At 43.9% G+C, this 22,018-nt stretch overlaps 1 protein-coding gene across 2 annotated transcripts in view; it reads right to left on the bottom strand.

The window, feature by feature from the left end:
* The window catches only part of prkg1b (protein kinase cGMP-dependent 1b), a 722,012-nt gene that overhangs the window by 455,609 nt on the left and 244,385 nt on the right, over nucleotides 1-22,018 (bottom strand). For both annotated transcript variants that reach the window (XM_078223608.1, XM_078223609.1), the window contains exon 3: nucleotides 3,888-4,001. In XM_078223608.1, the coding sequence (XP_078079734.1) occupies nucleotides 3,888-4,001 (114 nt within the window). The remainder of the gene's footprint in view (nucleotides 1-3,887; nucleotides 4,002-22,018) is intronic.

Below are 22,018 nucleotides of genomic sequence, written 5' to 3'. Positions count from 1 at the left end.
TAATCATCTCAACTTTTCCCAGTCTGTGTGTAAGAATATAGGACAGAAGTGTGAGAGGCAGTTCCTGGTGGTATTATTGCTGAACTAGTAATGCAGGGATCCAGGGCAATGTTCTGGGGATCCGGGTTCGAGTCCCACCACGGTAGATGGTGACATTTGAATTCAATAAAAATCTGGAATTAAAAGTCTACTGATGACCGCGAAACCATTGTCGATTGTCGTAAAAAATCCATCTGGTTCATACCCTTTAGGGAAGGAAATCTGCCATCCTTACCTGGTCTGGCCTACATGTGACTCCAGATCCACAGCAGTGTGGTTGACTCTCAAATGCCCTCAGGGTTGGACACACAGTGACGCCCACATCCCATGACCAATTAAAAGAGAGAATGGGCCATTTAGCCCCTCAAACCTGTTCAGCCATTCAGTGAGATCATGGTTAATCAGTAACCTAGCTCCATATACTCGTCTTTGTCCCATGTCCCTTAATACTTTCAGATAGCTCAAAATCTAACAGTCTCTGGTTCAAAATTAACAACTGATCTAACATGAAAACATTTAATGAAATGCTGGTATTTATTTCATGAGGACCTGAATACAAATCATTCTTCAGCTACGCAAAGTCCTGGTGGGCCTATCAACATGTTCTATACATAGTTTGAAGGTAGCAATCCTCATTCCCATTCTATTATCTCATAATTCCTATTTTATGATTTTCTGTACGTCTTCCTTCAATTCAAACTCAAAACTGAAACAATTCATCTATTCAATACATTAAGCATTTATTCAACTACTAATTGCCTAAATATTAAGCTTTTTTAAGTTTATTTATCAGTGTCACAAGTAGGCTTACATCAACACTGCAATGAAGTTACTGTGAAAATCCCCTAGACGCCACACTCCGGCGCCTGTTTGGGTACATTGAGGGAGAATTTAGCACGCCCAATGCACATAATCAGCATGTGTTTCAGACTGTGGGAGGAAACCAGAGTACCCGGAGGAAACCCACGCAGACACGGGAAGAACGTGCAGACACTGCACAGACAGTGATCCATGTCGGGAATTGAACCCGCATCCCTGGCGCTGTGAGGCAGCACTGCTAATCACTGTGCTACCATGCTGCCTTTAACATAGGAGTGGGAGTAAGCCACTCAAGCCTGCTCCACCATTCAACTAGATCATGGCTAAACTTCTTCTACCTCAACACCATTTTACCACATTACCACAGGGCAGCACGGTAGCACAGTGGTTAGCACTGCTGCTTCACAGCTCCAGGGACCTGGGTTCGATTCCCGGCTTGGGTCACTGTCTGTGTGGAGTTTGCACATTCTCCTCGTGTCCGCGTGGGTTTCCTCCGGGTGCTCCGGTTTCCTCCCACAGTCCAAAGATGTGCGGGTTAGGTTGATTGGCCATGCTAAAAATTGCCCTTAGTGTCCTGGGATGCATAGGTTAGAGGGACTAGTGGATAAATAAGTAGGGATATGGGGGTAGGGCCTGGGTGGGATTATGATCGGTGCAGACTCGATGGGCCGAATGGCCTCTTTCTGTACTGTAGGGTTTCTATGATTATCCCCATATCATTTGGTATCTTTAATATTTAAAAATCTATTGATCTCTGTCATCTACATAGACAGTGACTGAGCCTCCATAGCCCTCAGAGAATTCCAAAGATTTGCCACCCTCTGAGTGAAAGAGATTCTTCCTCATCTCAGTCCAAAATGACCTATTATCCTGAGACTATGTTCCCTGGTTCTAGGCAGCGTTGGCCGAGTTGCAGGAGAGGGTGCCGTGCGCCTGGTGGATGGTGTTCTTGCGTGGGATGGTGGCGTCCGTGTCGATGGTCCGGCGCGTCTTGCGGGGGTTGCTGTGGCGGGGTTGTGTGGTGTCACACTATCAGTAACCCCCACAGCTTGCCTCCTGGACTTGCTGGCTGTCCTGTCTGGAGACAATACACATCTCTTTAACCTGTGCTTAATGCTCCCTCCACTCACATTGTCTGTATCTTTAAGACCTAGCTGGCTGTAGAGATTCGCATTCTAATTAGTATTCTGTAACTTGATTTTGTGTCTCTGTGCCCTGTTTGAGAGCAGATTTCCACTCCATCTGACGAAGGAGCAGCGCTCTGAAAGCTAATGGTATTTGCTACCAAATAAACCTGTTGGACTTTAACCTGGTGTTGTTAAAACTCTTACTGTGTTTACCCCAGTCCAACGCCGACATCTCCACATCCAGACCCCAGCCAGGGACAACAGCTTCCTGCATCTACCCTGTCAAGCCCTGCAAGAATTATGTACACTTCAAATGAGATCATCTCTCATTCTTCTAAACTCTAGAGAATACAAGCCCAGTCTCCTCAATGCCTCCTCACCTCACTCTCTCCAGTTAATTTGACAGCAAGAAGTCAGGGGGAATGAGATGTGTGACGAGCATTCCAAACAGATTTTGAGCGGGAGGTTTGGGCGTATGGCCAGAATTTTACAGCCGTTCACACCGGCGGGATTTTCTCATCCTGTTGCACAGAATGGAGATTTGGCTGGGTGCCAAATTCTCTGACTTTGCTGCGGGCGGGAGCGTGGCGTGAACGGCCGGTAAGATCACACCCATGGTATACACTCACTCTTCAAACAACAGTTTTTAACACTTCTTTTCCAGTTCTATAAGAATACCAACATGAGTGAAGAAGTTATCCTTCATCAAGAAGCAGTGTCACTTACTCATCCCTGACCAAGCACTAGCACAGAAACAGGCATCCCAATGACTCAGTCACTTGAAATGAAGGTAATGCAACAAGCACAGTGAGGAGGTAATACTGACCAAAAAAGGACAAGGGTTTAATGTCCAGTGTGTCAACATTCATCATAGATACGCAAAAGAACATTAAATAGTTTGTTCTTTCAGTCGTTAGCCTGTAACTGCTGCTTGAGATATTGGCTCGAGTGGCACAAGTTTGTTTCCAACTCTGGTGCAGGACAACTACTGGATCTCTTCCATGTTGGCAGGTCCTCTTTTCTTCCTCCCCAGCAAAGCTAAAAGCCTGCCTCCAAAAGTAGCCCCATAAACAGCTCTCCTGTACACGATCACATCTCTTACCACAAAGATGAAGACTCAGAAGGACAGGTAGGTTGATGAGGATTAGGTCAAGTGTGTTAACTCACCACCTGATGTCAACCTAAGCTGAAAGCCATGCCCTTTAAGGCTTAGTCTGTGACGGAACTACCAAAACATTATTTGTGATGAACTTTGTATAAATTATTTTCTACTGCACAAGGCAATAGAAACTTCAATCGTAGTAATGCAGGAGAATGAACGCGGGAGAGTGAGCACAGGAGAGTGAGTATTTCAACAATGTTATTTTAAACTCGAGGGAAAAACATCTTTTTCAGATCGTGCTGTTTCCAAACAGACTGTACAACTTCTAATATAAAATCTTGTATATTATACAGCAAAATTAAAAACCACTATTAAAATGACAATGTGCGGCAGTTACAATTTAAAGATAACCTTATTAGGGACAGCAATCACATTATTACTTGCCAATTGCTGCAAATAATTGTTCAAACTCAAGGCTTGTGGAACAAATTATCCTTCTAATTTGAAATGGAGGACTTAGGGTTATAGTTTTGAGGAAATCCATTCTCCCCACTGCCTCAAATAAAAATTAGAAAGCCTAATTAACTGTGTCTTCATGTATGCACATTAAGTCCAAGTGGATAACTACAATTGCACATAAAGCATGACCCATCCAGTTCTTGTGGATTGGGGAGAATTGTGTTCCATTCAGCTTGGAACATTGCACATTCATACAATTTTCCTGGGTCACGTAACGAGAAATTAGCAAAGCTGTGCAATTAGAATGTGATCACATAGTCAGCACGTTAAGAGGAGCTTACTTTTCACTGTGGCAGTCCTGGTGCAGTTATACAGAATGGCAAGTTCACCGAAAACCTTGCCGGGCCCCATGGTGCACAGCTTAACTCCTTCTTTTGTCACTTCAACCTTGCCCTCTGAAAGAAAAAGAGAAAGCACACACTGTTGTTTCCTGCTTTATCTGAACATGATTCACAGTATTTCAAATGAGAGCGTAAACCATGCAAGGTTCAATTTCCCAATTCTCCACTCCAGTGCAGGCTTGGAATATATTACAAAATTGCAAATGCACAACACACAATTCTGTCCCATAGATGCAGCAACGTAACATTGGCCGCAGCTTTCAGATAGCCTCTTGTATATCACTATGTATTTTTGCATTATATAAATCCGGAGGCTTTTATTCTACATAATTTTACACATAAAACATGTCTGCACACACGATACATGGCTACATTTATTGAGTTCTTGGAAACAGCACAAATATTCATAACACGATTCATAATTGTCATTTTTCACAAGGAAGGCTTCAAGGTTCTATGTACACACATAATGATTCATTTGTCTCTGTATTATCACAAAGCTATGTAACCAAAATAGCTCTTTTCATTATGGATGGCTCCTTACTTATTTCTGTTCAAACTTGTCTGTTGCAAATAGGCAAAAGGCACATAATTTGAGAACAGCAACAATCTTCAACTCAAGCTATCTGACATGCACGTTTTAAAATTTAAGAAAGAATATTTTAACACCAATCAAATCATCTTGCTACTGAATGAGATTACTGATAAGTGGAAAAATTCCAACCAGTCCTCACTGTCCATGAGGAAACTCGGTAACAGTTTTAACAACACCAGGTTAAAGTCCAACAGGTTTATTTGGTAGCAAACACCATTAGCTTTCGGAGCGCTGCTCCTTCGTCAGATGGCCACCAGTCAGAAACTCACCAGTCAGAAACTCACCAGTCAGTAGCACATTATGTTACAAGGTTTTTCATAGAATCCCTACAGTGCAGAAGGAGGCCATTCGGCTTATCAGGTCTGCACCAACCACAATCCCACCCAGGCCCTATCCCCATAATCCTATGCATTTACCCTAGCTAGTCCCCCTAACACTAAGGGGAAATTTAGCATGGTCAATCCACCTAACCCGCCTATCTTTGGACTGTGGGAGGAAACCAGAGCACCCGGAGGAAACCCACGCAGGCACAGGGAGAATGTGCAAACTCCACACAGTGAACCAACTGATTAGTGTTTCAAAAATCTGCAACATTTTCAACTGAATCACATTCCTGCAGATTGTATTCTGGAAGAAATGGTACTGAAAGTGCATGGTCATCCTAACAAACCCTGGCCCACCATCACTCCATTGGAAATTCCACAGAATGCAGAGAAACTTGGCCAGAAGCCTGGTATGCTGGGTCCAGAACAGCATCTATGAATATAGGATTGGCTTTGTGAGGTTGGAGCCTCTGACCATTCTTGCAAGACCATTGCAATGCAAAAGCTCTCTCTGTAATTATTCTCAATGCCTTCAAGTGGGACCCACACCTGGTGACACCAGCATAATGGTCAACCAAAGGACAGATTTGGGGATCACTGTTCAGTTTATTGGTTGAAGCAGCCCCCTTTTGTATGACATTACAGCCTTTTGGCATGGTCATAGAGTCTCCACAGTGTAGAAGGGGGCCAATTGGCCTATCGAGCCTGCAGTGACAACAAATCCACCCAGGCCTTATTCCCCATAACCCCATGTATTTACCCTGCTGGTCCCCTTGGCACTAAAATGCAATTTACCATAGCCTATCCACCTGAGCTGCACAGGAGACAGGAGCACCCGGAGGATTTTGACACAGAGAAACCACGTAAGTGCTTCAATTTCCAGCCTGTGCTGTATCAGCTGAAAGGCTGTGGCCAGAGGGAGAAATTAGCCCAAAATTCTGAGTCCCTATCACAAACTTAGTGACCACTACTGGATAGGACGCACAAGTGGATGGGGTAAGAGCTATCATTCACTATAGGAAGAATGACCCCTTCATGGCGGGTTTCAAGCAACTGTGGAACCAGACAACAAGATCAATATGTACCTTCAGAAAGCAAACTAATGGAAAGGAAAATATATGAAAGAAACACTAAGATTTCCTGTAGAATTGAGCACCAAATGTCAAACATTGGAGTTCAGCTCCGACTGTTCACCAGCGTCCCGCTATCATCTAAAGGGACAGCAATACATTCATCACTGTCTAACCAAATCAGTTCAAGTCACAAAGTAGACCTTACAGCTTATATTTCTCACTGATATAATGGGCCAGAAATTTCTTCAGATCCATGTTTATATCTGAAGTGGGAACCACGTGGAATGCTCTTCCCAACCGGAAGGCCCAAGGTCAGCCTGAAATTTGTTCTTGTGGTCCTCACTGCAATTTATTTGCTGAGCTGTCAACTTCTGGCAAACTGGCCATTTTGAAGAAAAGAATACTGTACTCCTTCCATGACAGGAAGCGTTAGGAAGAGGGGTGTTGAGGGGAGGCGAGTGGTTTGGAATGATGGGGGAGGGAGGAGCGGACAGTGGAGTCAGGAAAACATTCCAGCTCCTCCTGGGTCCAAAGCAACAATTTATTTATTTTAATGGGTCACTGAACAATATTAAGCAGAGTTCCCCATTGATTCCCCAATCGAAACATTCGACATTACATAGAGGTGAGGCCTTGTAAAATTGCCTGGATGCCATCAGGAGGACCAAGAGATTAAGAGGGGGAAATTGGAGTATGAAGTAAACCTGCATGTAACATAAAAGCAGACCGTAAAAGCTTCTATAAATATCACAGAATCTTACAGTGCAGGAGGCCATTCGGTCCACTGAGTCTGCACTGACCACAATCCCACCCAAGCCCTATCCCCATGCATTTACCCTAGCTAGTCTCCCTGACACTAAGTGGCAATTTAGCATGGCCAATCCACCTAAATGAACACATCTTTGGAGTGTGGGAGGAAACCAGAGCACCCGGAGGAAACCCACGCAGACACGGGGAGAATGTGCAAACTCCACACAGACAGTGACCCAAGCTGGGAATCAAACCCGGGCCTCCGGCGCTGTGAGGCAGCAGCGCTAACCACTGTGCCGCCCCATATATGTAAATATGTTAAAAGAAAAATATTAGTGAAGACAAATGCTGGGGGAGGGAGTCCTTACAGACCTTACAGTCTGAAATAGGAGAATTTATTATAGAAAAGAAGGAAATAGCAGAGCAATTAAGCAGCTTTAGTTAGGTCTTCATGGAAAAAGACACAACTGCCCAGAAATGCGAAGGAACCAAGGGTTAGTGAGAAGGAGGAATTGAAGTGTTACTAAAACAAAAGCGTTAGGGAAATTAATGAGACTGAAAGCTGGTAAATCCCCAGGGCTTGATAATCTATATCCCAGGGTACTAAAGGAGGTGGACATGGAAATAGTGGATGTGTTGGTTGTTATCTAGCAAAATTCTGCAGATTCTGGAACAGTCACAGCAGACAGGAGGGTGACAAATGTAAGCCCACTATTTAAAAAAGGAATTACAGACTGGTTAGCCCAACATCAGTAGTAGGGAAAATGCGAGAGTCGATTGTAAAGGATGTGATAATAGGGCACTTAGGAAATGTACGTAGGATTAGACAAAGCCAACATTGATTTATGAAAATCTGTAGGAATCAGTGCTTAGGCCTAGCCATTCACAACATACATCAATGATTTGAATGAAGGAACCAAAAGTTATATTTCCAAGTTTGCTGATTACCCAAAACTTGGTGAGAATGTGAGTGGAGAAGAGGATGGAAAGAGACTTGAAGGTGAATTAGACAAGTTAAGTAAATGGACTGATACATAGCAGATTCAGTATAATGTGGATAAACTGTGAAGTTATCCACTTCAGTAGGAGAAACTGAACAGCAGAGTATTATTTCAATGGTGATAGATTGGAAAATGTTGACGTATAAGGGACCTGGGTGACAGTAGACCAGTCACTGAAATCAAACACGTAGGTGCAGCAAGCAGTGAAGGAAAGCAAATGGGATATTGCAAGAGGATTTCAGTACAGGAGCAATGTATTATTGTTGCAGCTGGTCAGGGCCTTAGTGAGACCACACCTGGAGTATTGTGCGCGGTTTTAGTCTCCTTATCTCAGAAAGGATACACTTGCCATAGAGAGAGTGCAGCAAGGGTTCACCACACTGATACCTGGGATAATAGGATTGCCATAGGAGGAGTGATGGGTTCAACTAAACCTCTGTAAACTGGAGGTGAGAAGAATGAGAGGGTAACTAATTGAAACACAAAATTGGAACAGGGCTTTGAATTTTGGTGAGGCCACAGCTGGAGTACTGTGTGCAGTTCTGGTCACCACATTATAGGAAGGATGCGATTGCATTACAAGGGGTGCAGAGGAGATTCACCAGGATGTCGTATGGGATGGAACATTAAAGTTATGGAGACAGGTTGGATTCGCTTGGGTTGTTTTCTATGCCATGATGTGGAGATGCCAGCGTTGGACTGGGGTAAACACAGTAAGAGTTGTTTTCTATGCAGCAGTGAAGGCTAAGGGGTGACCTGATTGAGATGTTCAAGATTATGAGGGACATAGAATCCCTACAGTACAGAAGGAGGCCATTTGGCCCATTGAGTCTACAATCCCAATCCCACCCAGGCCCTATTCCCGTAACCCCACACATTTGCCCTACTAATCCCCCTGACACTAAGGGGTAAATTAACATGGCCAATCTACCTAACCCGTGGGATTGTGGGAGGAAACCCACACTGACACGAGGCTGGAATTGAACCACTGTGCCACCCCATCACGTCATAACATTCAAGGCTATGGGCCAAGTGCTGGCAAGTGGGGTTAGGTGGGCAAGTTAGGGCCTTTCATGCATCAGTGCGAACTCGATGGGCCAAAGGGCCCTCTTCTGCACTGTAGTATTCTGTGACAGAGTACAGGGATGATGTTTCCTCTGGTTGGAGGTGGGGTCTAGAACAAGGGGGTCACAGTCACAGGATATGGGGTAGGCCAATTAAGATTGAGGGGAGAAAACTTCTCCACTCAGAGGGTGGTGAAGCTGTAGAATTCTCTATCATAGAAGGCTGTGGAGGCTAAGTCACTGAATATATTTAAAGGAGGAAGTCTTGAGGCTTCTTTATTTGGTAATTGGAACTGGGGAAAAATGACTGCGTGAGGCAGTTAGTGATGTGATGAAACCTCCAAGAATACGTTCAAGCAGAGTTGGTAGCCCTAGAAAAGGTCAAACATTATCCAAATTCAGCAAACGGGTCAGAAACAGCTGTTAAAACCTTCATTTCTCAGGAGCCTAATGTCTCGTTTAGGTGTCAAACAGAGAATCTTTTCAACACAATGCAGACTCCAAACTCAAAATTAGCCCATGTTGTTGCCATTTTGATTCCAGCTTGGGTCACTGTGTGGAGTTTGCATGTTCTCCCTGTGTCTGCGTGGGTTTCCTCCAGGTGCTCCGGTTTCCTCCCATACTCCAAAGATGTGCAGGTTAGGTGGATTGCTATGCTAAATTGCCTCTGAGAGTCCAAAGATATGTAGGTTAGATGGATTAGCCCTGACGAACGTATGGGGTCTCAATGAGCTGAACAGTCTCCTTCTGCACCTTCCAAACCCACGACCACTTCCAGCTAGAAGGACAAGAGCAGCAGATACATGGGAACACCACCACCTGCAAGCTCCTCTCCAAGCCACTCACCATCCCGATTTGGAAATATATCACCGTCCCTTCGCAGTCGCCGGACAAAAATCCTGGAATTCCCTCCCTAATGGCATTGTGGGTCAACCCACAGCAAGTGGACTGCAGCATTTCAAGAAGGCAGCTCACCGTCACCTTCTCAGGGGCAACTAGGGATGGGCAATAAATGCTGGCCAGCCAGTGACACCCATGTCCCATGAATGAATAAAACAAACCGATACTCTCAGGGTGTTGATTCCAACCTTAACTGTTCATTTGACAGTAAGGATACACCAGTAGCAAGTAATAGAAAAAAACAGCGATGCAAAGTAAATAAAGTAAAGGTTTAATTTTCACAGTAGCTTCATTGCAGCATTAATGTAAGCTTACTTGTGACACTAATAAATAAACTTAATAAAGAAACTTCACCATTTCGACCACAAATGCTCTCCCCAATCCCTCGAGGCTTTCTAGTTATATTGGGTCAGCTGACAACCACAGCATGTTACCCATTGGTTATTGGTCAGCTGATCACCACAGCATGTTACCATTAGTTACTGGTCAGCTGACCACACAGCATGTTACCATTGGTTAATAGTCAGCTGACCACCACAGCATGTTACCATTGGTTAATAGTCAGCTGACCACCACAGCATGTTACCATTGGTTAATGGTCAGCTGACCACCACAGCATTGTTACATTAACCACTCTCTACATGAAAAGGTTTTCCTTTGTTTCTTGTCAATCACTCTAAAAAGGGCCCTTGTTCTGGATCCTTGCATGGGTGGGAACAGTTTCTCCCTTTCTATTCTATCCAGGCTGCTCATGATTTTAAATACCTCTGTAAAATCACCTCTTAGGCTTCTCTCTGCCTCCTCCTCCCACCCGCTCCCCCCCCACTCCCAATCCCATCACCCCCGCAAACTGTTCCAACTTCTTCAAACTATCTTCCTAACTGAAGTTCCTCATCCCTGGAATGATTCTCATGAATCTTTTCTCACTCTCCAACACCGTCACATGCTTTCTAAAGTGTAGCATCCAGAACTGGACTCAATACTCCAGCTGAGGCCAACTAGTGTCTTACACAACTTCAACGTAACTTCCTTGCTCTTGGTCTTGCTCTATGCTCCTATCAATAATGCCTCAAATATTGTATGCTTTATTAACCATGCTCATAACCTGCCCTGCCACCTTCAATGATTTATGCACATATATCCCCAAGTCCCTTTGCTCCTGCACCCCTTTTCAGAATTGTACCCTTTATTTCTTACATTGGCTGTCCATGTTTTTCCTACCAAAATGATTCACTTCACATTGAACTTCATCTGGCACTTGTCCGCCCATTCCACCAACCTGCCTCATCAAAGTGCAATCCAGTTACATAGAAACATAGAAAAAGAAGCAGGAGTAGGCCATTCAGCCCTTTGAACCTGCTCTGCCATTCATTATGATCATGGCTGATCATTAAATTCAATATCCTGATCCCGCCTTTCCCCCCCTATCCTTTGATCCCTTTAACCCCAAGAACTATATCTAATTTATTCTTGAAACCATACAACATTTTGGCCTCAACTACTTTCTGTGGTAACGAATTTCACAGATTCACCCCTCTCTGAGTAAAGAAATTTCTCTTCACCTCAGTCCTAAAAGGTTTACCCCTTATCCTCAAATTATGACCCACTCGTAACATTTGCCTTATATCCTTGCAATGTTTGCAATGTTCTTCTCCTTCAGGTCTTTATCCCATTACCTTTTGTAGCTACTATTAAGTTTGTATCCCCACCCTATTAGGCAGTGAATAAAAAAGCATTTCCTCAAGTCACTTTTACTTCCTCTGATAATCATGTTAAATGTGTGTCCACTTGTTAACCTTTCAGACATTGTTTATATATTATCTATCTCAATCATTCGTGATCCTAAACATTTCTATCAAAACTCCTCTTTGTCTTCTCTGCTCTAAAGGAGAACAATCCCAGTTTCTTCAGTCTATCTGTGCAAGAGCAAGCCCTCATACCTGGAACTATCCTAGTTAATCTCCATTGCCTCCTCACCTAAGCTATCATAGAGTCATAGCAGTCTACAGTACAGAAAAGCCCATCATGTCTGTACTGGTCAAACACGCCACAGCAAAAAACCGCACCGACCTCCTCAGAAGACGGACACGGTGGACAGAGTACCCTTCGTCGTCCAGTACTTCCTCGGAGCGGAGAAGCTGCGACATCTCCTCCGGAGCCTTCAACATGTCATTGATGAAGACGAACATCTCGCCAAGGCCATCCCCACACTCCCACTTCTTGCCTTCAAACAACCGCACAACCTCAAACATACCATTGTCCGCAGCAAACTACCCAGCCATCAGGAGAACAGTGACCACGACACCACACAACCCTGCCACAGCAACCGCTGCAAGACATGCCGGATCACCGACACGGATGCCATCATCTCACGTGAGAACACCATCCACCAGGTACACGGTACATACTCTTGCAACTTGGCCAACATTGTCTATCTGATACGCTGCAGGAAAGGATGTCCCGAGGCATGGTACATTGGGGAAACCATGCAGACGCTACGACAACGGATGAATGAACACCACTCGACAATCACCAGGCAAGACTGTTCTCTTCCTGTTGGGGCGCACTTCAACAGTCACGGGCATTCAGCCTCTGATATTCGGGTAAGCGTTCTCCAAGGTGACCTTCACGACACATGACAGCGCAGAGTCGCTGAGCAGAGACTGATAGCCAGGTTCCACACACATGAGGACGGCCTCAACCGGGACCTTGGGTTCATGTCACACTATCTGTAACCCCCACAACTTGCTTGGACTTGCAAAGTCTCACTGACTGTCCTGTCTGGAGACAATACACATCTCTTTAACCTGTGATAATGCTCTCTCCACTCACATTGTCTGTACCTTTTAGACTTGATTAGCTGTAAAGACTTGCATTCCAATCATTATTCATTATTCTGTAAATTGAGTTTGTGTCTTTATATGCCCTGTTTGCTGTTTATGAGCAGATCTCCCACTCACCTGACAAAGGAGCAGTGCTCTGAAAGCTAGTGGCGTTTGCTACCAAATAAACCTGTTGGACTTTAACCTGGTGTTGTTAGACTCCTTACTGGTCAAAACAACCGTTTAACTGATCTAATCCAATTTTCCAGCACCTGGCCCATAGCCTTGTATGCCTTGGCATCACAAATGCACATCTAAATATTTCTTAAATGTTATCATGTCATATGTTATGCCCAGAATTGGACATGATAGAGCAGCTGGATCTGAGCCAGTGTTTTATATAGGTATAGGGTAGCTTACTCTCCTTTTGTACTCAATGCTTTTTTAAATAAAGATCTGGATCCCATTTGTTTAATCCACTACATTGTTCATTTGTCCTGCTACCTTCAAATATTTGTGTATGAACTCCGTCCCCAGGTCACTCTGTTCTTGTACTCTTATTTTAAAATGTACCATTTAATTTGCATTGTCTCTCTTCATTCTTATTGCCTGACACAATGCTGCATTGAGTTTCACCTGCTGCCTGTCCTCTCCCCATTCCATCAGTCTGTCTCCATCTCTCAACGTCTTTCTCACCATTCACTACACTTAATCGTAGCTACAAATTTCAAAATAAAGACCCACAATTCCAAGTCATTAATGTGTATCAAAAACAAAATGATTTTAGCACTGAACCCTGGGGAACATCACTCTATATCTCTCCCAATTCTGACAAACAGCTACACAGCACAAATCTAATTTTCAAACCCTTAACCAGCTTTATAACCATTCTGCTCCTATCCCTCTTATCCTACGGGCTTCAGTTTTTCAAACAAGCTGTACACACATGTGGTATTTTATCAAACATCTTTCGAATGTCAAAACACACAACATCAAACTACAATTGCCCTCACGTGCGTTCTCTGATATCTCATCAATCTAAGTTAATCAAACATGATTGGCCCTTAACAAATCCAGCTGGCTTTCCTTTATTACTCAGTGCTTGCCCAAGTATTAATTTTCTCCATGGATTTTTTTTTTGCAGCTTACTTAAAGATGTTTTATTGTCCTACTTGGTGAGAAAATATCCATAACCAATTATTCCGATAGCGATTTCAATTGGCATCAGTTTTGGCAATCTGTTATCTTCTTGCTTCTCGCTCAGATTCCAAAAGTGTAAGCACATCTCCCTCACGGACTGGCCCAATTCCATTTCGAATGATGGATTGGTTGCTGCCATCGATGAATTCCACACGGACCTGAGTACAGTGTCCCTGCGAGCAAGTCCTTCCAAGAACTTTGATAACCAGGGCCAGTTTTCCCCTGCCGGCCAGTTTTCCCTCTCCTGGGACTTGCAATGGTTTTGTTTAATTGTTTTACACAAAAGAGAGGGATTTCTAATGAGTTTTCCAAAAGAATTGAGCCCCATCTACGTTGAATTCAATGCTAAACAGGGATCTTTGTGAAGAAGGAAAATGATAATCAAACAGGTGAGAAAAGTTGCTCGACTAATGTTCCCTTTTGTATTGTGGTTTCTGATTGGTAGATTTGAAAGAAAAAGAAGGGAATTGATTGGAGGAATGGTGGTTATGAGAGCTTTAACTTTACTAATCTATGTTGGAAAGATTCAGCACTGAACACATATACAACAATCAGGTTCAAACATAACACACACTTCAATGCATGGGCGACACATTTAAATTGAATTGAAACTTTAAAATTTTCTATGGACTATGGGGAAATGACAGTTCCAAGAGGTTTAATACGTTCTGGATACAAGACTCAAAATGTATTAGTAAAGTAATTCCTGCCGGTCCTTTTACAAAATGGGATGTAAGCTCAAGAGGCTGGAGCTTGCAGATAGCAGACACATTAAAGAAATAATCATCACCCCAAACTATTACTGTTCCATTTGAGTGTAAATCCCAGGAAGAAACTAGTGAACCTTGCAGTTGTTATTCTCTTTTTTTAAGCAGTTGAGTCTTGCACTCAGAAAGGCTGCTGCACCTTGGACATTCAGCGCACTTTGTACATCTGATACTTTACAAAGGGTGATAGCAGAACTGAAAAGTTATAACTGCAAGGAAAGGTCAAGCTCATTTTCTTTAGAAAAGAACAGATTTTGGGGTGATCTGCCAGAGATCTTTAAGACAATGGAAGTGTTTGAAAGGGCACAGGTGTGGAAGATATCTTCTCTTGTGGGGATATGTTCAAAGCTGGGAGCCATGGAAAAAAGATAATCACTAATAAATCCAATTAGAAACCTGAAAAGCAGCATCTTTAGCTAGTGAGTGGTTAGAATGTAGAGCACGCAACCACAGGGAGTAGCTGAGGTGAACAGCATAGATGCTTTAAGAAGAAGCTGGACGGATACATGATGAGGAGAGGAATGGAAGGCTTAGTGAAGAGGAGTGGGAGGATGTGCATCAACACTGATGAGGACCTGCGGAGCCAGTGGCCTACTTGTGTGCTATATATTCTGAATAATTCTAAAGTAGCACCTTGTTTCATTAAAAACATAACAAAATATGAAATGGACAGTGGCCATCTATATATTTAAGTATACTTACCTCAATTTAATCTGAATGTAATAACTGGTGCACACGTTATCTATCATACATAACTTTATTTTTTTTATTCATTTGTGGGACACGGGCATCACTGGCTGGCCAGCATTTATTGCCCGTCCCTAGTTGCCTAAGGGCAATTGAGTCAACCACATTGCTGTGCTGGAGTCTGGAGTCACATGTAGGCCAGATCAGGTAAGGACGGCAGATTTCCTTCCCTAAAGGACATTAGTGAACCAGATGGGTTTTTCTGACAATCGACAATGGTTTCATGGTCATTAGTAGATTTTTAATTCCAGATATTTTTTATTGAATTCAAATTCCACCACATGGGTGGTACAGTGGTTAGCACTGCTGCCTCACAGCACCAGGGACCCAGGTTTAATTCTGGCCTCGGGTGACTGTCTGTGTGGAGTTTGGACATTCTCCCCGTGTCTGCGTGGGTTTCCTCCGGGTGCTCCGGTTTCCTCCCACAGTCCAAAGATGTGCGAGTTAGGTTGATTGGCTACGCAAAATTTCCCTTTAGTGTCACGGGGTTAGCAGGGTAAATAGTGGGCTTATGGGGATAGGGTCTGGGAGGGATTGTGATCAGTGCAGATTCGATGGGCCAAATGGCCTCTTTCTGCACTGTAGGGATTCTATGATCTGCCAATGCGAGATTCGAACCCGGATCCCCAGGGCATTAGCTGAGTTTCTGGATTAATATCTTGCGATAATGTCGCTATTCCTTCGCCTCCCTCTCAGCTTACTCTCTGGCCTTTTACCCTCAGGTTTGATGGTTTTCACTAGGAACTGATTTTGTCACAAATGGAGTTTAGCTTCTGGAAATATGCCTTTTCCTTAAGCCGCAATTTTAAAATATGTTGCTACACTATGATGAGTGACATGCCTTCAATTTGTCTTTGGAGTGGTATCAGTCATGACAACCTATCGTTGATGTGTGGCTGAGCTGTTAGGGGAGCAGCGTAATGTGCGTTCAATTCACACTTATTATGAAACACTTAAGATCTAAAGTTAATTTTAGTATTTGAAAACTATCTTCAAGAGGCTGTAAACTTGGATTGGACATTCAATTACACCTTGACTCTCTGACCTGTGTTGATCCTCCAGAAGGAATCCTCCAGTTATAGGCAATAAAATGAAACAGAACTTACTCTAAGTTATAAATCAAAGAAAAAGGTTTAATAAAGAGACTTCATTACTCCAACACTTGAGGCCTCGCCCTAGGCCATTCCAAGCTCCCACAATCCCCAGCAGCTTCTTATTGATACTGGGTCAGCTGACCACCATATTGTTTTATCATTGGTTACATAGTTTATTGGGTCAGCTGACCCTTACAGCATGTTACCATTGGTCAATACAACAGATCCAATGTTAACATTGGTTACATTCTAACAACCTACACTCATGCCCAAGTGCAAGTCCCAGCAGGGTTACAGCACTGAATTTGCAGTCTAATGTGGTATTCTCAAAGCAATTTAAAGGAATGCACAAAATAAGCAGAAAAACAAAGATTGAAAAAGACAAACATCAAAATACACACTTGCTTTTCAATTACGTATCTGTGACCAATCACCCTGAGAGCTGTTTCCAAATAGAAACATAGAAAAACTACAGCACAATACAGGCCCTTCAGCCCACAAAGTTGTGCCGAACATGTCCCTACCTTAGCGATTACGAGGCTTACCTATAACCCTCTATCTTACTAAGTTCCATGTACTTATCTAAAAGTCTCTTAAAAGACCCTATCGAATCCACCTCCACCACCGTAGCTGGCAGCCCATTCCACGCACCCACCACCCTCTGAGTGAAAAACTTACCCCTGACATCTCCTCTGTACCTACTCCCCAGCACCTTAAACCTGTGTCCTCTTGTGGCAACCATTTCAGCCCTGGGAAAAAGCCTCTGACTATCCACTCGATCAATACCTCTCAACATCTTATACACCTCTATCAGGTCACCCCTCATCCTTCGTCTCTCCAAGGAGAAAAGGCCGAGCTCACTCAACCTATCCTCATAAGGCATGCTCCCCAACCCAGGCAACATCCTTGTAAATCTCCTCTGCACCCTTTCTATGGCTTCCACATCCTTCCTGTAATGAGGCGACCAGAACTGAGCACAGAACTCCAAGTGTGGTCTGACCAGGGTCTTATATAGCTGCAACATTATCTCACGACTCCTAAACTCAATTCCTCGATTGATGAAGGCCAGTACACCATACGCCTTCTTAACCACAGCCTCAACCTGCACAGCTGCTTTGAGCGTCCTATGAACTCGGACCCCAAGATCCTTCTGATCTTCCACTCTGCCAAGAGTCTTACCATTAATATTATATTCCACCATCCTATTTGACCTGCCAAAATGAACCACCTCACACTTATCTGGGTTGAACTCCATCTGCCACTTCTCCGCCCAGTCTTGCATCCTATCAATGTCTCGCTGCAACTTCTGACATCCCTCCACACTATCCACAACACCTCCAACCTTTGTGTCATCAGCAAACTTACCAACCCATCCCTCCACTTCTTCATCCAGGTCATTTATAAAAATCACAAAGAGTAAGGATCCCAGAACAGATCCCTGGGGCACTCCACTGGTGACTGACCTCCATGCAGAATATGACCCATCTATAACCACTCTTTGCCTTCTGTGGGCAAGCCAGTTCTGGATCCACAAAGCAATGTCCCTTTGGATCCCATGCCCCCTCACTTTCTCAATAAGCCTTGCATGGGGCATCTTATCAAATGCCTTGCTGAATTCCATATATACTACATCTACTGCTCTTCCTTCATCAATGTGTTTAGTCACATCCTCAAAAAATTCAATCAGGCTCGTAAGGCATGATCTGCCTTTGACAAAGCCATGCTGACTATTCTTAATCATATTATACCTCTCCAAATGTTCATAAATCCTGCCTTTCAGGATCTTCTCCATCAACTTACCAACCACTGAGGTTAGACTCACTGGTCTATAATTTCCAGGGCTATCTCTACTCCCTTTCGTGAATAAAGGAACAACATCCACAATCCTCCAATCCTCGGAACCTCTCCCGTCTCCATTGATGAGGCAAAGATCATCACCAGAGGCTCAGCAATCTCCTCCCTCGCCTCCCACAGTAGCCTGGGGGACATCTAATCCGGTCCCGGCGACTTATCTAACTTGATGCTTTTCAAAAGCTCCAACACACCCTCTTTCTTAATATCTACATGCTCAAGCTTTTCAGTCCGCTGCAAGTCTGCACTACAACCACCAAGATCCTTTTCCATAGTGAATACTGAAGTAAAGTATTCATTAAGTACCTCTGCTATTTCTTCCGGTTCCATACAAACTTTCCCACCGTCACACTTGATAGGTCCTATTCTTTCACGTCTTATCCTCTTGCTCTTCACATACTTGTAGAATGCCTTGGGGTTTTCCTTAATCCTGCCTGCCAAAGCCTTCTCATGACCCCTTCTGGCTCTCCTAATTTCCTTCTTAAGACCCTTCCTATTAGCCGTATACTCTTCAAGATCTCTAACATTACCTAGCTCCCTGAACCTTTTGTAAGCTTTTCTTTTCTTCTTGACTGGATTCATTACAGCCTTTGTACACCACGGTTCCTGTAACCTACCATAACTTCCCTGTCTCATTGGAATGTTGCTTTCCTGAACTCCAGACAAATATTCCCTGAAAATTTGCCACATTTCTTCCGTACATTTCCCTGAGAAAACCTCTTTCCAATTTAAGCCTCCAATTTCCTGCCTAATAGCCTCATAATTCCCCTTACTCCAATTAAGCACTTTTCTAACTTGTCTGATCCTATCTCTCTCCAATGCTATAGTAAAGGAGATAGAATTATGATCACTATCTCCAAAATCCACTGAGAGATCTGACACCTGCCCAGGTTCATTTCCCAATACCAAATCAAGTACAGCCTCTCCTCTTGTAGGCTTATCTACATACTGTGTCAAGAAACCCTCCTGAACACACCTAACAAACTCCTCCCCATCTACACCCCTTACTCTAGGGAGATTCCAATCAATATTTGGGAAATTAAAATTTCCCATCACGACAACTGTTATTATTACACCTTTCCAGGATCTGTTTCCCTATCTGCTCCTCAACATCCCTGTTACTATTGGGCGGCCTATAGAAAACACCCAGTAAAGTTATTGACCCCTTCCTGTTCCTAACCTCCACCCACAGAGATTCCGTAGACAATCCCTCCATGATGTCCATCTTTTCTGCAGCCATGACACTATCTCTGTTCAACAGTGCCACTCCCCCACCTCTTTTGCCGCCCTCCCTGTCCCTTCTGAAACCTGGCACTTGAAGTAACCAGTCCTGTCCCTGAGTCATCCAAGTCTCTGTAATGGCCACCACATCATATTTCCAAGTAGTGATCCACGCTCTAAGCTCATCCACTTTGTTCACAACACTCCTTGCCTTAAAATAGACACATTTCAAACCTTCGGTCTGAGCGCTCCCCTTCTCTATCACCTGCCTATCCTCCCTCTCACACTGTCGACAAGCTTTCTCTATTTGTGAGCTAACCTCCTCTCTCCCAGTCACTTCAATTTGATTCCCACCCCCCAACCATACTAGTTTAAACTCTCCCCAGTAGCCTTAGTAAACCTCCCCACCAGGTTATTGGTCCCCTTCGAATTCAAGTCCTTGATCACTATCTCCAAAATGCTCTCCCACTGAGAGATCTGACACCTGACCAGGTTCATTTCCCAATTCCCTAGAGATCGAACTCATTCCACAAGACATTGTGTACTTGCATCGTGAGGAAAGGTATCTACTGAAATTCAAGAGCATCTCCCTGTTGGAGGGTCAGTGCTAAGGGATCGCCGCACTATCAGAAGGTCAATGTTGAGGGAGCGCCGCACTGTTGCAAGGTCAATACTGAGAGAGCACCGCTCTGTCGGAGGGTCAGTACAGAGAGAGTGTTGCACTGTCAAAGGGTCAGTACTGAGAGAGCGCCACACTGTTGGAGGGTCAGTACTGAGGGAGTGCCGCACCGTCAGAGGGTCAGTACTGAGGGAGCTCCACACTGTCGAAGGGCCTGTACTGAGGGAGCGCCGCAATATCGGAGGGTCAATGCTGAAGGAGCTCTGCACTGTCGGAGGGTCAGTACTGAGGGAACACTGCACTCTTGAAGGGTCAGTACAGAGAGTGTTGCACTGTCAAAGGGTCAGAACTGAGGGAGTGCCACACTGTCCAAGAGTCTGTACTGAGGGAGCACCGCACTGTCTGAGGGTCAGTACTGAAGGAACGCCACACTGTCGAAGGGTCAGTGCTGAGGGAGCGCCGCACTGTTGGGAGGGTCAGTATTGAGGGAGCGCCGCACTGTCGGAGGGTCAGTGCTGAGGGAGCGCTGCACTGTCGGAGAGTCAGTACTGAAGGAACGCTGCACTGTCAGAGGGTCAGTACTGAGGGAGCGCCGCACTGTCAGGTGGTCAGTACTGAGGGAGCGCTGCACTGTTGGACTTGTATAAAGCTTGTATAAGTTTCCTACTGGAGTTAGGGTGGAAGGCCAGTAGAATTCCCACAACATTTCAGGACATGAAAATTAGAATGTCCAAAGTTAACCACGTTCCTTTTTCTCATTGCCAATCCAATTCATTAAAAAAAATATTTCCAGCAAACATGAATCAACAAGAGTTTGATCACATGGGCTGGGCAGTTGCATTTTAAGTAGATTTCTTTTTTAATTCTTGCATAAAGCATGAAATCTCAGCACTTCGACAATAAGCGACATCAGCACTCCTGAAATATGTGACTCCCCCGGCTCTTTGGGAAAATGAAACAAAATGGAATTGGTTAGATACAGCAAGTCAAAGGCCTGTTAGGATGACTCATCACTGCAGATCCTTCTCGAATGTTTGTATGACTTCTGTGAGTTTACAATCATTCAAACACTGTCTTCTTTTGTTTGGATCTTCCTAAACAACCAGAATTCCTTTCAGTCTTGGTTACTGTAAACATCCACCAGGCCGTGTTGTATAAATTAGCTTAAAATAAATAATTTATGAGCTGAGATTTTTCTTTGTAGTTTATTTGCCATTGATATTTTTGCACCTTGTGGCTTATTCATTTAAAATGCTGTGTCCTTTCTTCATTTGGTTGTCATCTTTGAAGCCAAGAGCAGAATTAAGCAGAAAGATGAGGCAGAGCAAAGGCTGGCGACCCAGTTTATTAACCGTAACACTGTGCTCGTTATCTGACAGGTTTAATTTTCTGATTTGAAACCTGGGAAACGTAGCAGATATAAAGCAGGGAAATGAATTCAGCATATCATTGTAGCCATCATTGTGGTGCTTAAGAGATGATACTCTACTGCTGAAGGTTGCAATAAAGTGTAATATTGAACCCTCCTGAAATAGCTCCTCAGAGACTGCTGTCCCTTCACCAGATTCCCTTTATTTACAAACTCTATTCCACTTCTAGAGTGCTTCAAGTGCAGAGTCAGGAGTGCTAGTGGACCTGACACTCCCATATTTATATACAGGTGAGACACCCTGATTGGGCAGGCAATTATAACCTCAGTCAGATACATCTTTTGTTGAAACCTCAAGCAGGGAACTCTTACCAAATAAATGAAATCAAATTAACTTAAAAACAACTCAAAAGGGGCTGTTCTCTAAAAGGATGGGAACCGCCCGAAATAAAAAACAAAGCGGAAAGGAAACTTAAAAACATCAAATTAAAATGTGATTAAAGGAGTTCATACTCCAAGAGGCCAACCCCATGGGCCTCATTGAGGTCATTACACTCTGTATGCTGAAAATACCGCCATGACTTAAAAAAATACAGATCATCGGCTTATGAGTTCATTGCTGTTTGTCAGAGGTGGCTCTCGACACTTAACTGCAATGTTTCCAAAGTAGACTGA

The sequence above is a fragment of the Mustelus asterias genome, chromosome 11 (assembly GCF_964213995.1).
Source record: "Mustelus asterias chromosome 11, sMusAst1.hap1.1, whole genome shotgun sequence".
Classification (NCBI taxonomy): Eukaryota; Metazoa; Chordata; class Chondrichthyes; order Carcharhiniformes; family Triakidae; genus Mustelus; species Mustelus asterias.
Note: the sequence above shows the minus strand (reverse complement) of the source record. Positions and strands in the feature narration are given on the sequence as shown.